At 41.4% G+C, this 15,989-nt stretch overlaps 1 protein-coding gene across 19 annotated transcripts in view; it reads right to left on the bottom strand.

Annotated features, from left to right (window-relative positions):
* HERC1 (HECT and RLD domain containing E3 ubiquitin protein ligase family member 1) overlaps positions 1–15,989 on the bottom strand; it is a 113,661-nt gene that overhangs the window by 19,246 nt on the left and 78,426 nt on the right. For 8 of the 19 annotated variants that reach the window (XM_080980635.1, XM_080980624.1, XM_080980639.1 and 5 more), the window contains 16 exons: positions 15,645–15,913; positions 14,360–14,424; positions 14,072–14,269; positions 13,077–13,251; positions 11,834–12,104; positions 10,381–10,594; positions 8,856–9,115; positions 8,428–8,555; positions 6,530–6,657; positions 5,362–5,562; positions 4,477–4,607; positions 3,426–3,625; positions 2,582–2,696; positions 2,022–2,168; positions 1,697–1,798; positions 470–643 (listed from right to left, as the gene is read on the bottom strand). In XM_080980635.1, the coding sequence (XP_080836761.1) occupies positions 470–643; positions 1,697–1,798; positions 2,022–2,168; positions 2,582–2,696; positions 3,426–3,625; positions 4,477–4,607; positions 5,362–5,562; positions 6,530–6,657; positions 8,428–8,555; positions 8,856–9,115; positions 10,381–10,594; positions 11,834–12,104; positions 13,077–13,251; positions 14,072–14,269; positions 14,360–14,424; positions 15,645–15,913 (2,778 nt within the window). Of the gene's footprint in view, positions 1–469; positions 644–1,696; positions 1,799–2,021; positions 2,169–2,581; positions 2,697–3,425; positions 3,626–4,476; positions 4,608–5,361; positions 5,563–6,529; positions 6,658–8,427; positions 8,556–8,855; positions 9,116–10,380; positions 10,595–11,833; positions 12,105–13,076; positions 13,252–14,071; positions 14,273–14,359; positions 14,425–15,644; positions 15,914–15,989 lie in introns of all 19 variants that reach the window. The other 11 variants (XM_080980638.1, XM_080980629.1, XM_080980625.1 and 8 more) reach the window with 5 other exon arrangements.

Raw genomic sequence — 15,989 nt, 5'->3', positions numbered from 1 at the left:
ACACCAATAATGAAGTTCCCTCACTCTCCATGTTCCCTCAATTCTTTCCAAACATCTTCTTAGGAAAAGGACTCAAATGGTCATAAGATGACATCTTACGGAGTGATACAATCAACCTACATCAGTACACACAATCTAACTTCCATCAGCTTAATGAAACTCTTACGAAATCAAAACGGTTATACAAAGGAAGTTATTCTGCCAAAAAGCAACAAAAAATTGGTCAAATACTTTGCCCGTATCCCAACAATGCCAGAGAATATTAATTTCAAGGCTCTCTTTTCATTTCTTAAACAAATACTGGAGAACCAGAAGTGTGTGGGACATATTATTTCATGCAAGGTAAGATAAGCATTTCTGCTCACATTTTGTGTTAAAAATGTTTTGTTAAGCACTATGCACAGTTAAACAGCACTTTGCAGCTTTCTTGAATTACTAACATGTCACCTTATTCAAGTCCTCCTCTTACCTTTTCATAAGCATACTGTTCCTGAAGCATTATGGGCAGACGCTCCAGGAAAGCCCTCATGCAGGGAGCCATGTTTAACCCAAGAATCCCCTGTTGTTTCAAAGCAGTCCTACAGGTTGCAAGGATATGGTTGGAAGAGATCCATTCTGATGTGCAATTCACCACCAACACATCCTGAACAAAATTCAAATATGTCCAATTCAGGAAAGAAAGGAGAAAAACAGCTTGCTTAGCTTTTACAAACAGATAGAAGCTTGATATAAATCTGGTTTTGTTTGCTATAATGATTTGTATTTCGTCACCGATTTTATGTTGCTAATTGCAAGCATTCCCCTCCCTTTTTTCCCTTCTTTAATGTATCTGTTATTTTTAATACACTCAGGGTAAACAACAAAGAGTCTTGCGGTATCTACCTTACAGACAAAACATTTATTCTGTAGCAGAGGTTTCATTGGCAACAGTCCATTTTGCCAGATGCACAAACTCTTAGTTTGAAACAGCAGAGTCCTCAGCATGTTGTCTCAGAAGTAAGGCCCACTGTGTTCAATGCAGCTTACACTCCCTAGTAAGTATGTTTAGGATTGCAGCCTTGCAGCACAATCCTATACATCTCCATTCTGAAGTGAGTCCCATGGAGTTCAATGGGGCTTATTCCCAAGTAAATGAGTGTAGAAATGCATCTTGATAAGTTTTTAAGGTAGCACAAGACTTCTTGTTGCATTTAAGTAACACAGATTCCCCCTCTAGTGCTTGCCAATAATATAGACTATGTTAACAATATGGAAAACATTAATTACTATGTTACTATTTCCAATTGTTCCACCAGTGGTCAGAAATTACAAATTTCATTATTTGTCAGGCAAGACAAAAGCAAGTCTCTGCAGGTGTTTTGGAGGAGGAGAAGGAGGATCAGCACTACAGCCAGATTCTTCATTACGTGCAAATTTAGACTAACTATTCCATGTAGCAAGCCTGAAATCAGCTGTCCATTACTATACACTGCCAATAATTCCTGTACAAACTGTTATGAGATACTGGCTGAGATACAAGTTTAGTTCACTGCTTGATTCAAGTTCACAGCTGTCAGTAGGATGGCACACTTGGTCACCCACAGGACCCACACACCCACACACAGTCAAGGCATGGATTAAAAACTTGGGCTAGCCCAAGCCCACAGAGGAGAGAAGATGGGCATTCAGAATTCCATTCAAACAAGATGAAAAATACCTTTGATCTACTAGAACAAGCAGCTACTCCAACCTCAGGGATCCATACGGTTGTCTGAATGGCTCCAGAACCTATCACAACACTCTGTAAAACAGATCCATCCTAAAGGAAAGACAGGATAAACCCACAAAAGCTGATTACTTAAGCTCAGCTAATTGTTCTCTCGTGGCTACATTCAGGTCATCAGTAAAATAACTTTTAAATATTTCCTAATCTTTAGGGTAAGTGCAAACTTGTGTGCCTATGCAGGAAGCCTAAAAGGGCAACAACATGATTACAATGAATGAAAACAAGCTTTACATTTCCTTAAATAATGTTTGCTTACCCGTAAAGACCAAATGTTCACAAGCCCACCAAGTCCACCTGATACCAAGGTTAGTCCATCAGAACTGAAGGCCACTGTCCGAACAGGCGTGATATGCCCTTTCAGCTGATAGATGCACTTTGTTTCAGCTACTTTCCTGTATGCATCCTAGAAATTAAATATCATCATCAGGGCATATTTTGTATTTAAAAATACATCAAACATTTTACTACTCTGCACTTACCTTCTGCAGCTCCATCCCTACCCACCCAAAAATATTTGGAAACACAACAGTTTCTTCAACAAACATAAATTAGGTAGACATAGTGGGTGTATTTATGGATACTTTGCTAGGAATAAATACTGAGAACATGCTGAGCAAATATTTTTAAATATTACAGACAAATAAGAGTGAATTGTTTGTTCACTCCCAATCATCAGCACAATCTAGGTCTATTTTGCCTCTGTCACCCCAAGACAGATGCCTTCCTAAATCAGATATTGTTGCTTTCAGGACCACACTCCTCCTAACAAGGAAGGGAAGGATCTAGATTCCTCTTGCTACCTAGGGTTCTCTTTACCTTGCCATTGGCTTCCTCATCCCACCATCCTTCTGAACAACGCAGACTGGATTGCAGTAAGACCAGCTCATCTTGAGGAACAGTCCAAACACAAAGCAAACCATTCTGGCATCCTCTAAATAAAAATTAAGAAAAGCAATATTGAAGGGCCACAATTTATCAGTCAACAAAGTAGGGCAAGTTGGTTAACAATATAATCATGTTTGTACTAAAGGTTTTGCTTTTCAGTCTCCGGAAATCTTGCAAACTGCCTTCTCAGAATTTTCCCTATATTAAACAGATGGCAGAAGACAGGAGTCCACAGCAGAGGGGAACAACGAGATGAAGCCTGTCTCTCCTTTCATCTGGTGCCTGTTTTGAGGATGTGGGGGGAAGGTACATCCAAAGGATGGGTTCTACTACAGAAACATGACACAGGTACTGGGAGATGATGATAAAACTGTGAACACTGTGTCCAAAATTCTGAAACTATGGTGCCATTTTGTACTTTTATATTTAACAGAAAGAATGCAGAACTATTTAGAATCACAGAATCATAGAACCATAGAGTGAAGGGGCCCCAAGGGTCATCTAGTCCAATGAAGGAATCTTAATATAGAATCATAGAGTTGGAAGGGACTCTATTTGGAATTTAAAAACAAAACAGAGGCAATACAGAGTTCATCCATTTGGGCTTAAATAATAACTATTTTTAAAACGAGTAAATGCAGGGGGAAATGTCCTATAAACCCATCAAAAAGGAGGCCTGTTTTTGTTTATGGATAAAACAAGCCTGAACTACTGAAAAGGATTACCAGCCAGTACAAAGATGAACCAAAGAATTAAAAGCAAAAGGTCAACTTACGTTGCCAGCAGGAGCTGTGGTTTGGGGCCTTTCCCTAGAAGGCTGCACCAGGCTATGGTATTCACAACAGCCTGGTGAGGAAGCAAGTACAGCTGTCGCCAGCAGCTCCCCATGTATCCCCAGAGCTTGACAGACTCTTCCTTGGCACAAGTCATGAGCATCTTGCCAGTTGGATCCCATTTCATGCTGACAATGGTGTCCTGAAGAATTGGAGGAGCAAGAAGGAAATACACAGTAGTAGGGCTTCCAAACTTCTGGGATTTCCCAGACATTACAAGGATTTGAAAGGAAGTGACGTCTGGGGGGAATTTCCGGAAGGCGGAGCCTTGTCCTGGATCTTTGGCAATCACGAGAAATCACTTTTTTGTAAACTTTGGGGTTTGTCTTAAAAAAGTTCAACAACTTTTGCGGTGTCCTGATTTTTACTTTTTGAAATATGGCATCTTTACATGGCACGAATGCTAATGAAATAAACCCATTTGGGGAAAAAACTCCCCCTGTTTAAATAGATAGATGGGGAAGCTAACTTCTAAGAAGCAAGAGCAATTGGAAATGCTTCTCTAGGGCGAAGGTATATGACAGACTCCAGATTGGTGAATTTGCCGCCTCCCCTGTGAAAACACTGCAAGGGCCCACAAATACAGAAATGGCATCTTTGCTCCTAAGATGATTCCCTATTCTTTCCCTGCTCTCTGGCCGCTAGCAGTTGTACTTAGGGGTACTTATACTTTGCTTCACAAAGATCATTTAAAAAGCCATCAAAAATTAAATGACAAATAATGCAAAGGACCACTACTTTAACTGGTGACCTTAATGACAGAGGAAGACATGACTTTATATCTGTGTCACTAAGTAATAAAGTAATTTTAATAACCTAACAGCAATTAGAATGCAATGCAATTTCAGAGTGAGCAATGATTTCCCTTAAGAGTACAGGCTGGCCTTTTGAAAGAGTTAGTTGTCTCAGACTTGTGCACATAAACTTAAAGTTTATTTCAATTCTCAAGAATTTTTCTGGGGGAAGCAGGGTGATGATAATGCCTGGCTTTACCTTGTGTGCATCCACTAAAACAATTCCTCCTTTCTCGAGTGGCTCTTTCGTGCCTATCAGCAACTTTCCATCCACATAGCCTATTGCAAAAGGTTTGTCTTCACTAAACCATGCAAGGCAAGTAACAGACACTAAGGAAACAAATAGGAAAATATGGATAAGCAAGTTATAATTTGCAGAATTTTAATTAAACTTCTTTGTACTGGAGAAAACAAGAGCAAAGCTGAATAAAGCGTAGGGGGAAGTGAGTGAGTGTGCATGCGCAGGAAAGGAAGCTCTTCTAATAATACCTATCACTTCCAATTGTGCTACACAATTTACTTGAAGACTACTAAGCGTCTAGAAATTTTCAAAATCAAGGACTAAGACTTACTAAGCACATCAGTTTTTTTCCCACAGATATGGAAACAAATGTCCACATTTTTCTTTAATAGGTAGTCATAAATGTTCAGAGCTGAGCATATTGCACACCATAGGGCATTAAAGAACATAAATCCATCAGGCGTGGCCTTCATGAATGACATGAGTGAGAAACAGAGATCAAGTTCAGGCTGGCTCCTTGCAAGTCATGATTTTCAGAACAGCAACTGGCCTTGAGGACATGTGCTCTATCCCTTTCGCCTATCGTAAGCAACTCATCCTTCCCAGCATTAACCTTGAAAAGGGCACCAATGCAAACCAGAGTTAACCACAAATCAGATTATTCCAAAACACTAGCTGGCATAACCATGGCTGGCGTCTGCGCTTAAGATTATGGTTTTAACTGAAGGTTAACTGAAGCTTGTGATTAACTCTCAAGACAAGACTTCCAAAGCATTCTAAGCTTCAAAAAGCAACATTTTTTAAAAATAACCACTTTATAACATATCAGCAGCAGCTACTTACCATCCTTTCTGTAGCAGTGTTCCAATTCAACTCTGTGCATGGCAGAAACATCTAAAACTTCAATAAGTCCAAGAGATCCATCCATACGACCTACAAGGAGTGATTCTGGAGCTTCTCCTGTCCATGTTGCAGCTGGTCCTTCTTCTGGCCATGCTAGAGCAGACACCCAATGTGGCTGAACATCCAAGAGTCCTTTTCCTCCTAAGAAAGTAACGTGCGCCTAATTTTTCTCTATATTTCAATACCCACTAATTTCCATAATCCCAAAAGATGAAAACACATCCAAGAGCAGCACTGTCACTTCTGTAGCATTCTCCCCAGCTAGGCACTGCCAAAGCACTCTGGCAATTTTAACCTGTGATTGTACAAGCTATCAGATAGCCCATTCAAAGGCTCTTTTACACAGCAGGAGGACAGACTTTGGTTTGCTGCTGGTTGAGGGTGCTTGTGGCTAGGAATCCCAAAAGCTTCCCCCTGCAGGTGTCTTGAAGGTTTCCCCCCCCACCCCGACGAGCCCAGCAGAAGTTCTAGCATGTTTCAATCCAACTGTGAACCCATCTTCAGTTATTTATCCTCTTTCTCTCAGCAAAGGTTAATTTTAAAAACCACTGTTGCTTAAGAAGCAGCTGCTGCCAATCCCAGGTTTTTTTATAAGACTTCAAAATCTTAGATTCAAAAGTGCAAAGTGTAAAGTGGCCCATGGATGCTGGGGGAGTTTAAAATTATTTGGATTTTTAAATGAATGATACCTATTAATCATGCGCTAGGTACCTAAATTAATCAGAAAGCAAGTGGTACTACACACCTGGTATTATTGACCCACAAAGTACACAGGATTATTACTTTGCTTTTAAAGACAAACTACTCTTACTATGTGATCAAGCAGGACCAGCCCTACCATTAGACAGAAGGAGGTGGTGGCTTTTATATTTATGATTGTATTTCTATTCCCAAGGAAGAGGCGCTTATGGATTTCAGCCCTCAGGCACCATAATAACTTGTTCAGCTTTGGGTAATATGCACCTTTGTTTTATTCCATTTGCTGTTCCACTCTGGCAGAAAAATGTATCAGGCCAGTTCTATAATCAAGTTACATTCTACCCCACCACAATAAGGCTGGCTCCTTCTGATGACAGGTATGCGACATTCAATTGCATGTGGCTCATACCATTAACTTGCCATATGTTCACCATCTTCTCCAGAGCTCCAGCCAGGTACTTGCCACTGACACTCCAACAGGCGAGTGATAAGCTAGGATCACTAGGTGACCCCAAGTTCTCCTCTTCGTCCCCTTCCCTGAAATATAATTTTAGCTTTCAGTTAGAGGAACGTAGAAGGTAAAGCATATTTGAAACAAGTCAGTTTCTCAAACAGATAGCTCTATGTAAGCCATACAATTAAGTTGCTCTCAATCATTGGTCCAGCTTTGATCATACCTTAACAGCAAAATCATTTGGAAAGGGTATAAATGAAGCCCCACTCCAGACACTATTATTCTTGCAAAACCTAAACCCATCTATTGTAAAAGCTACAGCAGGGATAATAAACTTATGGTTTAGGGACAATAAACTTGTACATATTTTGTCAGGCTGCAGCTCCCATCATACCTGACCACTGGTTATGTTGCTTGGGACTATTTTTCTAGAAAAAGAGGTGCTGGAACTCACCATTAATGCCTCCCTTGTTCTCTTAGAATGGCAATGCAGCCCACCTGGAAGTTGCCAGAACCCACCTGAGAGGTGCCAGAACTGAGTTCCAGTGAGCTCCAGCTGAAAAAAGCCCTGGTTGGGACTGGTGGGAATGCCCTATCACCTGCCTATGGGCTATTTTATGGCATGGTAGGGTATTCAATAAATCCTAAGGCAAGTACGGTCATCACTTCCCAAACTGAGATATAAATACTGTTCTAAGCTTGCATCCTGTTATTAAGGCTCCAGGAGCTTCAGTCTGTGATAAAGCCAAGCCAGTTTTCCTGTTTTACAATCACTTTTGCATAGGGACCCTCGTGCACTGTCACTGTGACTATTACACTGTTTCCTGTAGCTAGCAGCAGCTTTCCCAAGAAACACAGCTTCACTGAGGCTCCTTTGCAACACTTGGACATGATGCAAGATATGAGTACTTTTCTAAGCTGTTACACATTGATCACCATACATCCTGCAGCACCCACATCCAATTCTTAGCATAGCTAAAAAGAATAAAAATGGGATGTCAATGCTTTAATCAGTACGAACTTTTTGACAGTAAGAACTGTTCAACAGTGGAACAGACTCCCATGAGAAGTAGTGGACTCTCCTTTGAAGGTTTTTAAGCAGAGGTTGGATGGCCACCTCTTATGTATGACTCCTGCATTGCAGGGGGTTGGACTAGATGACCATCAGTGTCCCTTCCAACACTACAATGCAATGGTTCTATGCAAGACTTAACACCTTAGTCTCTAGGCAGTGTACAGTATGGCTTAAAAATACAATAAAAATAAAATCAGTTAAGGCTATCCATAAAATAAAATAAAAAAATAAAAAAAAAATATCTTCAGTAGGCACTGTTAAGTTCAACAGGGAGGAGTCCTATCTGAACTCAGCTGGGAGGGAGCTTTACTGAGCTGGGCCCACAATATTGGTTACAATGTCCCTTGTGGATATGAGCTGTGCATCCAAGTTATGAGTGATCAGGCAGAGATATGAGCAGTCCTTAAAGTATCCTGGACCAAGGACTTTGTAAATACATTTCTGTAAGTGTAGGGGAGAAGATGGTTGCAAGGAATATCCCATGCCTTTGGGAATCAGCAGGCAGACTTGAATGCATCTGAACAAGGCTGTTTGTCATGGTTACAATGAAATCAAAGCAAAATGGCTGCCATTAAAATAACACATGTTTAGCAAGCAATAGTATTAATATAGTTTAATAAAATGGGATAGAGGAAATGAAGTTGCATTAAGCATGTAGAAAATTGAACTTACAAAACATGCATTTGAGTAGGCCCTTGATAACTCTCCTAGCTAATATTTTACCTACAAAGCTGGCACATTAAGCTGACTGAATCTAACTTCTCAAAGGATCACTTACAATTTGTTGAACACACATGTTTGTTGCAATGAGTACTGCTTCTTCGTAACATTCCACACCCGAATTGTTCCATCATTGCCACTTGTTGCTAATAGCCCTTTTTTGTTGCACCACACACACGTCATTACCTACAGCAAACGACAATAATAATTGCAAAGTTACAAGGCAAGCATTTAAACATTTGTACTTCAAAATACAAGTAACATGCAATTCTCTAATGCAGCCTTTGTCAGCCTCCAGACTACAACTCCCATTAGCCCCCAGGCCATATGATGCTGGGGCCGATGGGAGCTCCGCTGTACCAATCTACAGCTGTGCCATGAGAACAAGTCCCATGCTTAATGCACAAGACAGTAGTTTAACAAGCACCTCTTGGAGAAATGCCGTTTAAAAAAACAGTGATGTAGATATTCTGAAAGGATTATTACCCTGTTCTGGTGAGCCTCCAGCTTGATGAAGGAGCATTTGCGCAGATCCCCACCCATATCTGCAAGGGTCTGTGGGCTGGTTTGATTATCTCGATCTTGAGCTGCAAGAGTTCGGACAAGCTGCTGAGCAGCCCACTGCCTATGTTGCGAGGACAACCTTGAAGAAAGGCAGCAAGCTGCTAGTGCATTAGCCAGCTCCAGAGGGCCTACAGTAGAAGGATCATAGGAAGGATGGGCATACAAATGGGCAATTATACCTGCTTAGACAAAACAATGAGATGATGTCTGGATGAGTGACAAGAACAGATAAGGTTGAACATTATTACCCACAAAACAAGAACGGAAGGAGGACCCAGCCCACACATCTGAAATCTCCAAGGAGCTGAAAAAAACTCAAGTTTTCATGTATCCCCACTCCTTCACTCAGCACAAAACTGGTATGCCTTCTCCACCTGTTTCCCCAAGAACGTTGCTAGAGCGCATTCAACACCATACACACTCCCCTTTAAAACATTTCTCTTAGTATGTTAGAGCACAGAGTGCTCAACACCATGTTGAATTGCAATGGCAATTTTGCACTGGAAGAGACCTGCTTAACCAGGCCCAAGGCCTTTCCCACAATGACCATTCTTATGGGCAGCCTACAAGCAGGCTATGAAGACAATAAATTTTCTCCTTCCAGCCTTGTCCCCCCACAAGGTATACAGAGGCATAGAAGTAATATACAAGCATCGTGACTAGCAACCATTGATAGCCTTCTCCTCCCTGAATTTGTCTAAACCACTTTTAAAGCCATCCAAGCTGCATCACTACAGCTTGAGGATGCAAATTCCACAGTTTAACTGTGCACTTTTGAAGAAGGAATTCCTTCTGCCTGTCCTGGATTCTAACAGTATGAGAATCTAAATTTTCCTAAACTGAAAATCCCCCAACATAACCTTCCCTCATAGGAGAGTTGTTCCAATCCCCAACCATTTTGGTTGCCACTCCATGGCTGTATAATATCCCTTTTGAGATGCAATGACCAGATTTGCAGGACCCAAATACAGCCAGTGCAGGTACAACACTGCCAATTGCTTAAGGTGCCTCTGCCATTTTTTGGAGACCCCCACCACTGCAGCACAACAGCTCACTCCACTTAATAGGGTCCTCCGCCCTTTATGGGAATTTTCCAAGAGGCAGGGTTCTATGGTGAGGAGTTTGGGAAGGCAGGTTTTAGTTATGCATGCTTAACTCTGGGTCCAACTAACTGATTTTTAAAGTTTTAGAAAATAAATCCATAGCCATTTTACCACTCATTTCAATAGGTCAAGAATGTTTCATTTCATGTGGCTGTAGCTTACTTTTCCTTCCAAAAAGGAAAGGCAAAGCAGCCAACAACAACAACAGAGGAAAGCAAATGCCATAATACAAAAACCAAAAAAATATTCTCAACCTTTGTCTACCCATGAAATGGTGAGAAACACTAGGGAGCTCTCAGTTTTGGTGCCTGTACTTAAAATGATGCCCTGTTAAGAATAAATACCTTTCTTTTCAACTTCTGTTTTATCATAATTTGGCCTCAGTTTGGCCCCCTTGTCTGCCAACAAGGCTACTAACGCTTGAGTCACAATAAAGTTGGGTGATGTTACAAGCTTATTCTCTTCTGCTATTCCTCGCAGAAAGCTTGGCAGGAATTTTCGTTGCACTGGATCATCCACTGTAGTCAAATTGACACCAGTTGCTGCGGAAATCAAGTTCTAAAAAACAAGAAATGAACAAAACACTGTAACAGCCAATATAAGTATTTTCAATTATACACATCATTTCAACTGTACAGAGTTTTTCAAATAAATGCAGATGCCTAAAAGGTAGGTATAATTCTAGTTACTAAGCTGTGTCTATTAAGGAGATGCTATTGCTACATATTAGGCCAAAGGCCATTAACAGTATCTGTTAATTTAGGGACAAAGTGTGTGTGGGGGGGGGAGTATTTACATGTCAGCATTCACATGCAACAAGTCAGACCTGGTTTATCTGCAATGAGTAGTGTGTTGATACATGTTGCCTGATCACATTGCTGGTGGTTGTTCATCGGTAGTTAGGGAGAAACCAACCATAGCCCTTGCTTTAGATACAGTGGGAAAACAAGGCTTCCAGGTGTGTTTATCCCACTCACAGAAGCAGGAGTAATGTGGAAGCAATCAGGCAGCATGCACCACTACAAGGCCTGTTCCAGATAAACCACGATTAGCCAGTAAGTCTTATTGTTATGTGTGAATACAGCAATGGATTGCTCTTCCATGTGTATCTTTGGAGGACAACTAGACTGGATGAACTTTCAAAGTTAAGAGAAGTGACTGCAAATGTTGGGGGAGGGGGGAACTAAGGCCTGTGCCACATGCTCTCCAGCCATATACTTCACTGGCACAGAAAGCAAGATTGTTCATTACCTTGTTGGTTCCAGAGTTTAAAGGTATTATGGACTCTGTGATTCAAATAATGTTCAATTTAAAAGTACTCACTCTGCAATGCATAAGCACACCATGTTCCTTTTATACCAGATGCCCATTTTCAAAATTCTCATTTTGTCTGGTGTTATGAGGTTATTGTTAAGTATGTTAGTTATCTAACATACTGCATGCTAGTTATCACTACTAATGTTACATAATGGTTAGTCCATGTACATTGCCAAGTAGAGAACACTGCATGAAAACTAAGCAAACTTGCTCAGAGTTTTATAACAACAGCACTCACTCAATGCCAAAGTCAGAGGAGTGGGAGAAACTGGGTATGGTGGTATACCAAAAGAGGATTGCACAGTTCTATGCCTTTAACCAAATCTCCTAAACCCCATTTCCCTTGGAAATACGCAATATTTCAGAGATTTTTCTTTTTAAAAAAGCAATTGTTATATGCCATTTCTTGGGATAACTTCAGGAAGAATAGATTTAGTACCAGAAAATAAAAACCCAGAGCAGAAGGATGGTTGATCCTACCTGGGTACACAGTTGAACCAGCAGTTTTGCAGCACTTGGGGTATTTGAAGCTAAACAACCAACAGCTGTGCTCAGATAGGCCAAGCAGGAAATGGGCTTGCTCATTTTGCTATGCACGCCTCGAGATCTCTCGGAGGAACCGGATACAGTACAGGGACTTGTGGAGAGGCCTGCTCTCCCTGCTGCAGCCAGGCACATCAGTCGGACCAAGGTTCGGATATCGGTTAAACCCAAGGACTCAAGCCCAGCTGCAAGACTGCAACTAGACCCACTGTTGAGGAAAAAAAGGCAAGTTTTTTTCTGCCTACTGACACCCCACACAAACACAGCATTCACATTTCAAGGCATCTATTATACATTGCAGTGGTCATAAAAAACCAAAGGACTGCAGCTCAGTGGTAGAGAATCAACCTCCAAGTTGGGCTAGAAATGTTCCCTGCCTCAAACCCTGGAGAACTGCTGCTAGTCAGGGTACACAATATTGATTGAGTTGGTCTGACACAGTACAAAGCAGCCCCTATGTCTCTAAACCGAGTATAGGATAAAGAGTACAAGTTATTGTTTTTCTGTCAAGGAGAATATTAAGTCAGTCCTCAGAAAGTCAGTGTCAGAGCAGCATACCATCATTATGTCCGCAATCAGGACCAGGGAAAAGGAAGGAAAGGACACTGGCAATCTACATCTGTTTGCTGTGGATGCAGGAGAACATGAGCCCTAGAAGTGGGAGGTGCCTCCTAGTAGCCCTGCCCCCTGGTCAAATTTTCCTTTGTTTCAATAGACTGTGAATGGAGAGTGTCCCCACATTTGGACCACTGGATAGAGCAATATGAGGGGTAGCCAATGTGGCACTTTCAAGACGTTTTGGACAACTCTCATCAGCCCCCGTCAGCTTGGCAAATTGTCAGGGATAATAGGAGTTATAGTTCACAACATTTGGGTGATACCATGCTAGGTATCCCTGAGACACAGAGAGATTGCCAGTGTTCAGAATTTTTTCTTGTTACTAACGAAAAGGAATTATCTAGGGGGGGGGGACTTGCTTTGAAATTAACACGTGGCTACTTTGGAAAGCTTGCACTAAGATGGGAATTAGCCCTATTCTCCTTGTGTTATCTAGCAGATTTTTTACCATATTCAAAAGTTGCTTAGTTTCTATTTTGCTTTGGATTTTGTTTCAGATAACACCACAAGCTAACAATCACAGGGTCATTGTTCAAATCAGGTCCTCTAGAGCTTGACAAACCTGACAGAAAGGAGTGAGAGGGCTCTCATGACCATTGTTCTTGCCAAGAGGACTTGAGCTGCCGCCGTCACCCTTCTTAAAGCCATAACACGGTCGTGTGGATTTACCAGAGCAGCAGCTTGTTCTCCCAGAGTAATTCTGCCAGAAGAACTTTTTTCTATGGAGCCATGGCAACCTTGAATTCAAGGAGTGACAAGAAAAGGAAGCATTGCAGCATGTGCAAATTTATACCCAAATAATTCTATGTTTTGCAAGTCACCTTGAACATTTTAAATAAAAAGTTAACTCATCAAAGTTTAAATGTTTTTTAAAAGTGACGGCAGTTGCAAGTGTGAGACCTAATTCAGGAGGTTAACCTGCACTTTCCCCAAGGACTCGAGTGACAGAAACTGCTCAAGATAAACACAATGGGTCATCTCTCATGCTGAAGTTAATGCTGGGCGGTTCAAAACCCTCTCTCACTCCCGTTTCCATCTACCTCACCTCAACTGATGGGAGCATTGCACTGATATCTCTATATCATTCATCATCCCACTGACTACAGTTGGAAACAAAACGGTGGACTAAGTGGTCCTTTGGTTGAAGCCAGCATTGTTCTTGCACGGAAGGGGTAGCTGAATAACTCCACTCACTGAGTCAACAACATACCTATGATTTCTTCAGAGGATGTCCCTTACATCATCTTATGTACCAAAAAAAGCCCTTCTGCTTTTACTCAACCCTACTCACATGCTTTCCTTTCCCAATACCACATTCCCTGCAGATCCTTAAAGGGAGGAGGGAGATGGGAATAAGTGGTTTTGAAGTTTTCCTAGCTTTTGATGACACAGGAGGAAGCTATGAAAAAACATCTATTCCAAAGTAATAGTACCACCACCTAAAAACAGATGAAGCCAATTAATTTGGCTGCAATTTCACAGTGAGTATGTTCTGGATAATGACCAAGAAAAAACAGTCCAAGACTTCAGGCAATTATTTCTCTATGTAAAGTTTACCTATTTGCATCAGTGTTTCCTCCATACTATTGGTGGCTGTGACCATGGCAACTGAGGCTCCCAGTGGATCACTATCCGGGAACTGAACAGGCTCAGGTACAATACGGCGATCATTCAACCCAAGGGGTCCAGCCAACAGTTCAAATTCCTCTTCACCCGTCAGCTTTTCATCCTCGTCAACATCCAACATGTCCCAGTCTTCTAGCATGAGAGAAGTAAATTGCAGTTAGGTATACTATTTTAAAGCAAAACTTGAACTATGCACTGGTGTCATCTGAAAAGACCTACATAAAGAAGTACCTTCATAGACACTGTCTTGCTTGCCTATCAGGTCGGGTGCCTGTCCTTTATATCTGCACCAAAAAGAGAACACAACAATCTGCTGTTAAATCGAACACCCCATCTTTTTGGTTTTTTTAAGTATTGTAGTCTTTTCTTGATTTTCTTGTTGTTGTTGTTTTGATGAAATATAGAGTCCTCTTCAATTTTTCAACAGTCTTATCAAAGATGCACCACAATATCTTTCGAGATGCACCCCAGAAACTTCTGACACTACCAGTTCCAAGTTCCAAGCAATAGCTGGGCCAAAGAACTGAGAGTCTGTATGTGATTTTGTGTCAGGCATTGAAACCCAAACTTTGTATAAAGCTTCAGAATGAAATGCTGATTTTGAAAACATTATCTTAACAGTCTAATATTTGATTTCATAAATTATTTTAAAATGTGACAATTTTATTCTTCTCCCTCATGCAAAGAAGTTACACAGGACTTCATTAGCAGCTCACATTTGAAAGTCTGGAGCAAACAGGACTGCCAATAAGTTTTGATGCTTGTGTATTTCTAACCTTCCTCCATATGGAGGCACCCTTATATCAAGTCAAACCACTGGCCCCACCTAGGTGAATAGTCTCTACTTCTGGACAGAAAATTCATGGCCCTCCAGATGTTTTGGACTCCAGTTCTGATCATTCCAGACCATCAGCCATGCTGACTGGGGCCGAAGGGATTTGGAGTCCAAAAATATTTCTCCATCTCTGCTCTAGCAAGGGTTAGATGCTATCTCCTCCAGATGTTGCTGGATTACAACTTCCATCATTCGACTGGGGCTGATGGGAGTTTGAGTCCAACAACAATCCTAATCTAATTGGCAGCAGCTATCCAAGGTCTTAGACAATTTGAAAACAATATTGGACTATTAGTCAGTGTAGACCAATACAGTCTACTGACTGGCAGCGGCTTTTGAAGATCTCACACTAGGGTTGCTGGGGATTGGACCCAGCACCTTTGCCATTCAGAGGATATGCTCTGCTTCTGAGCTGTACCCTTCTAATGATGTCAGGGGGACCCTGTGACAGGGGTTAGGATGAGACTTGACTTGCCCAAGGCTACCCAATGAAGCTTTCTGGCCATGCAAGGATTTTAAACCAAGCTTTCAGTATCCAACCCAACACTCTAGTTACTGTACCATATTGGCTCATGAAGTTCAGCTCTTTTATGAAAAGTGCTTCCTTTTTCCTTTCCTTTCTTTCTTTTTTCCAGCAAAGGGCATCACAGGCTACACAGTCTTTGGTACCTTTCCGAGGAAGATGTCTTAGACTTGCTCTTCAAGGTCAAGTATTTTTCTCGGCAGCTGCCACACAAGAGGTAATAGGGATTCCCACTTCCACATTCGCCACCAAACCATCCATCCACATAGGAGCCATTGCTGCGGTAGCCCTGCCGGTTTGCACTGCGCCCACAGCCAGGGTGGTTTCTTTTCATGTGTTGATTGAAGCTGACAACGCTGGATTCACACAACTCACATACTACCACTTCTTCTCTGTCTTCAGATTCGCAAACATGCTGCACAGTGTAATCATGCAGTTATAATCATGTACACACAGAAAAATCTAGTATTTCTATTGTATTTTAATGGACT

This window comes from Podarcis pityusensis (assembly GCF_964106645.2).
Source record: "Podarcis pityusensis genome assembly, chromosome: 14".
Lineage (NCBI taxonomy): Eukaryota > Metazoa > Chordata > Lepidosauria > Squamata > Lacertidae > Podarcis > Podarcis pityusensis.
This window is presented reverse-complemented; position numbering and strand designations above follow the sequence as displayed.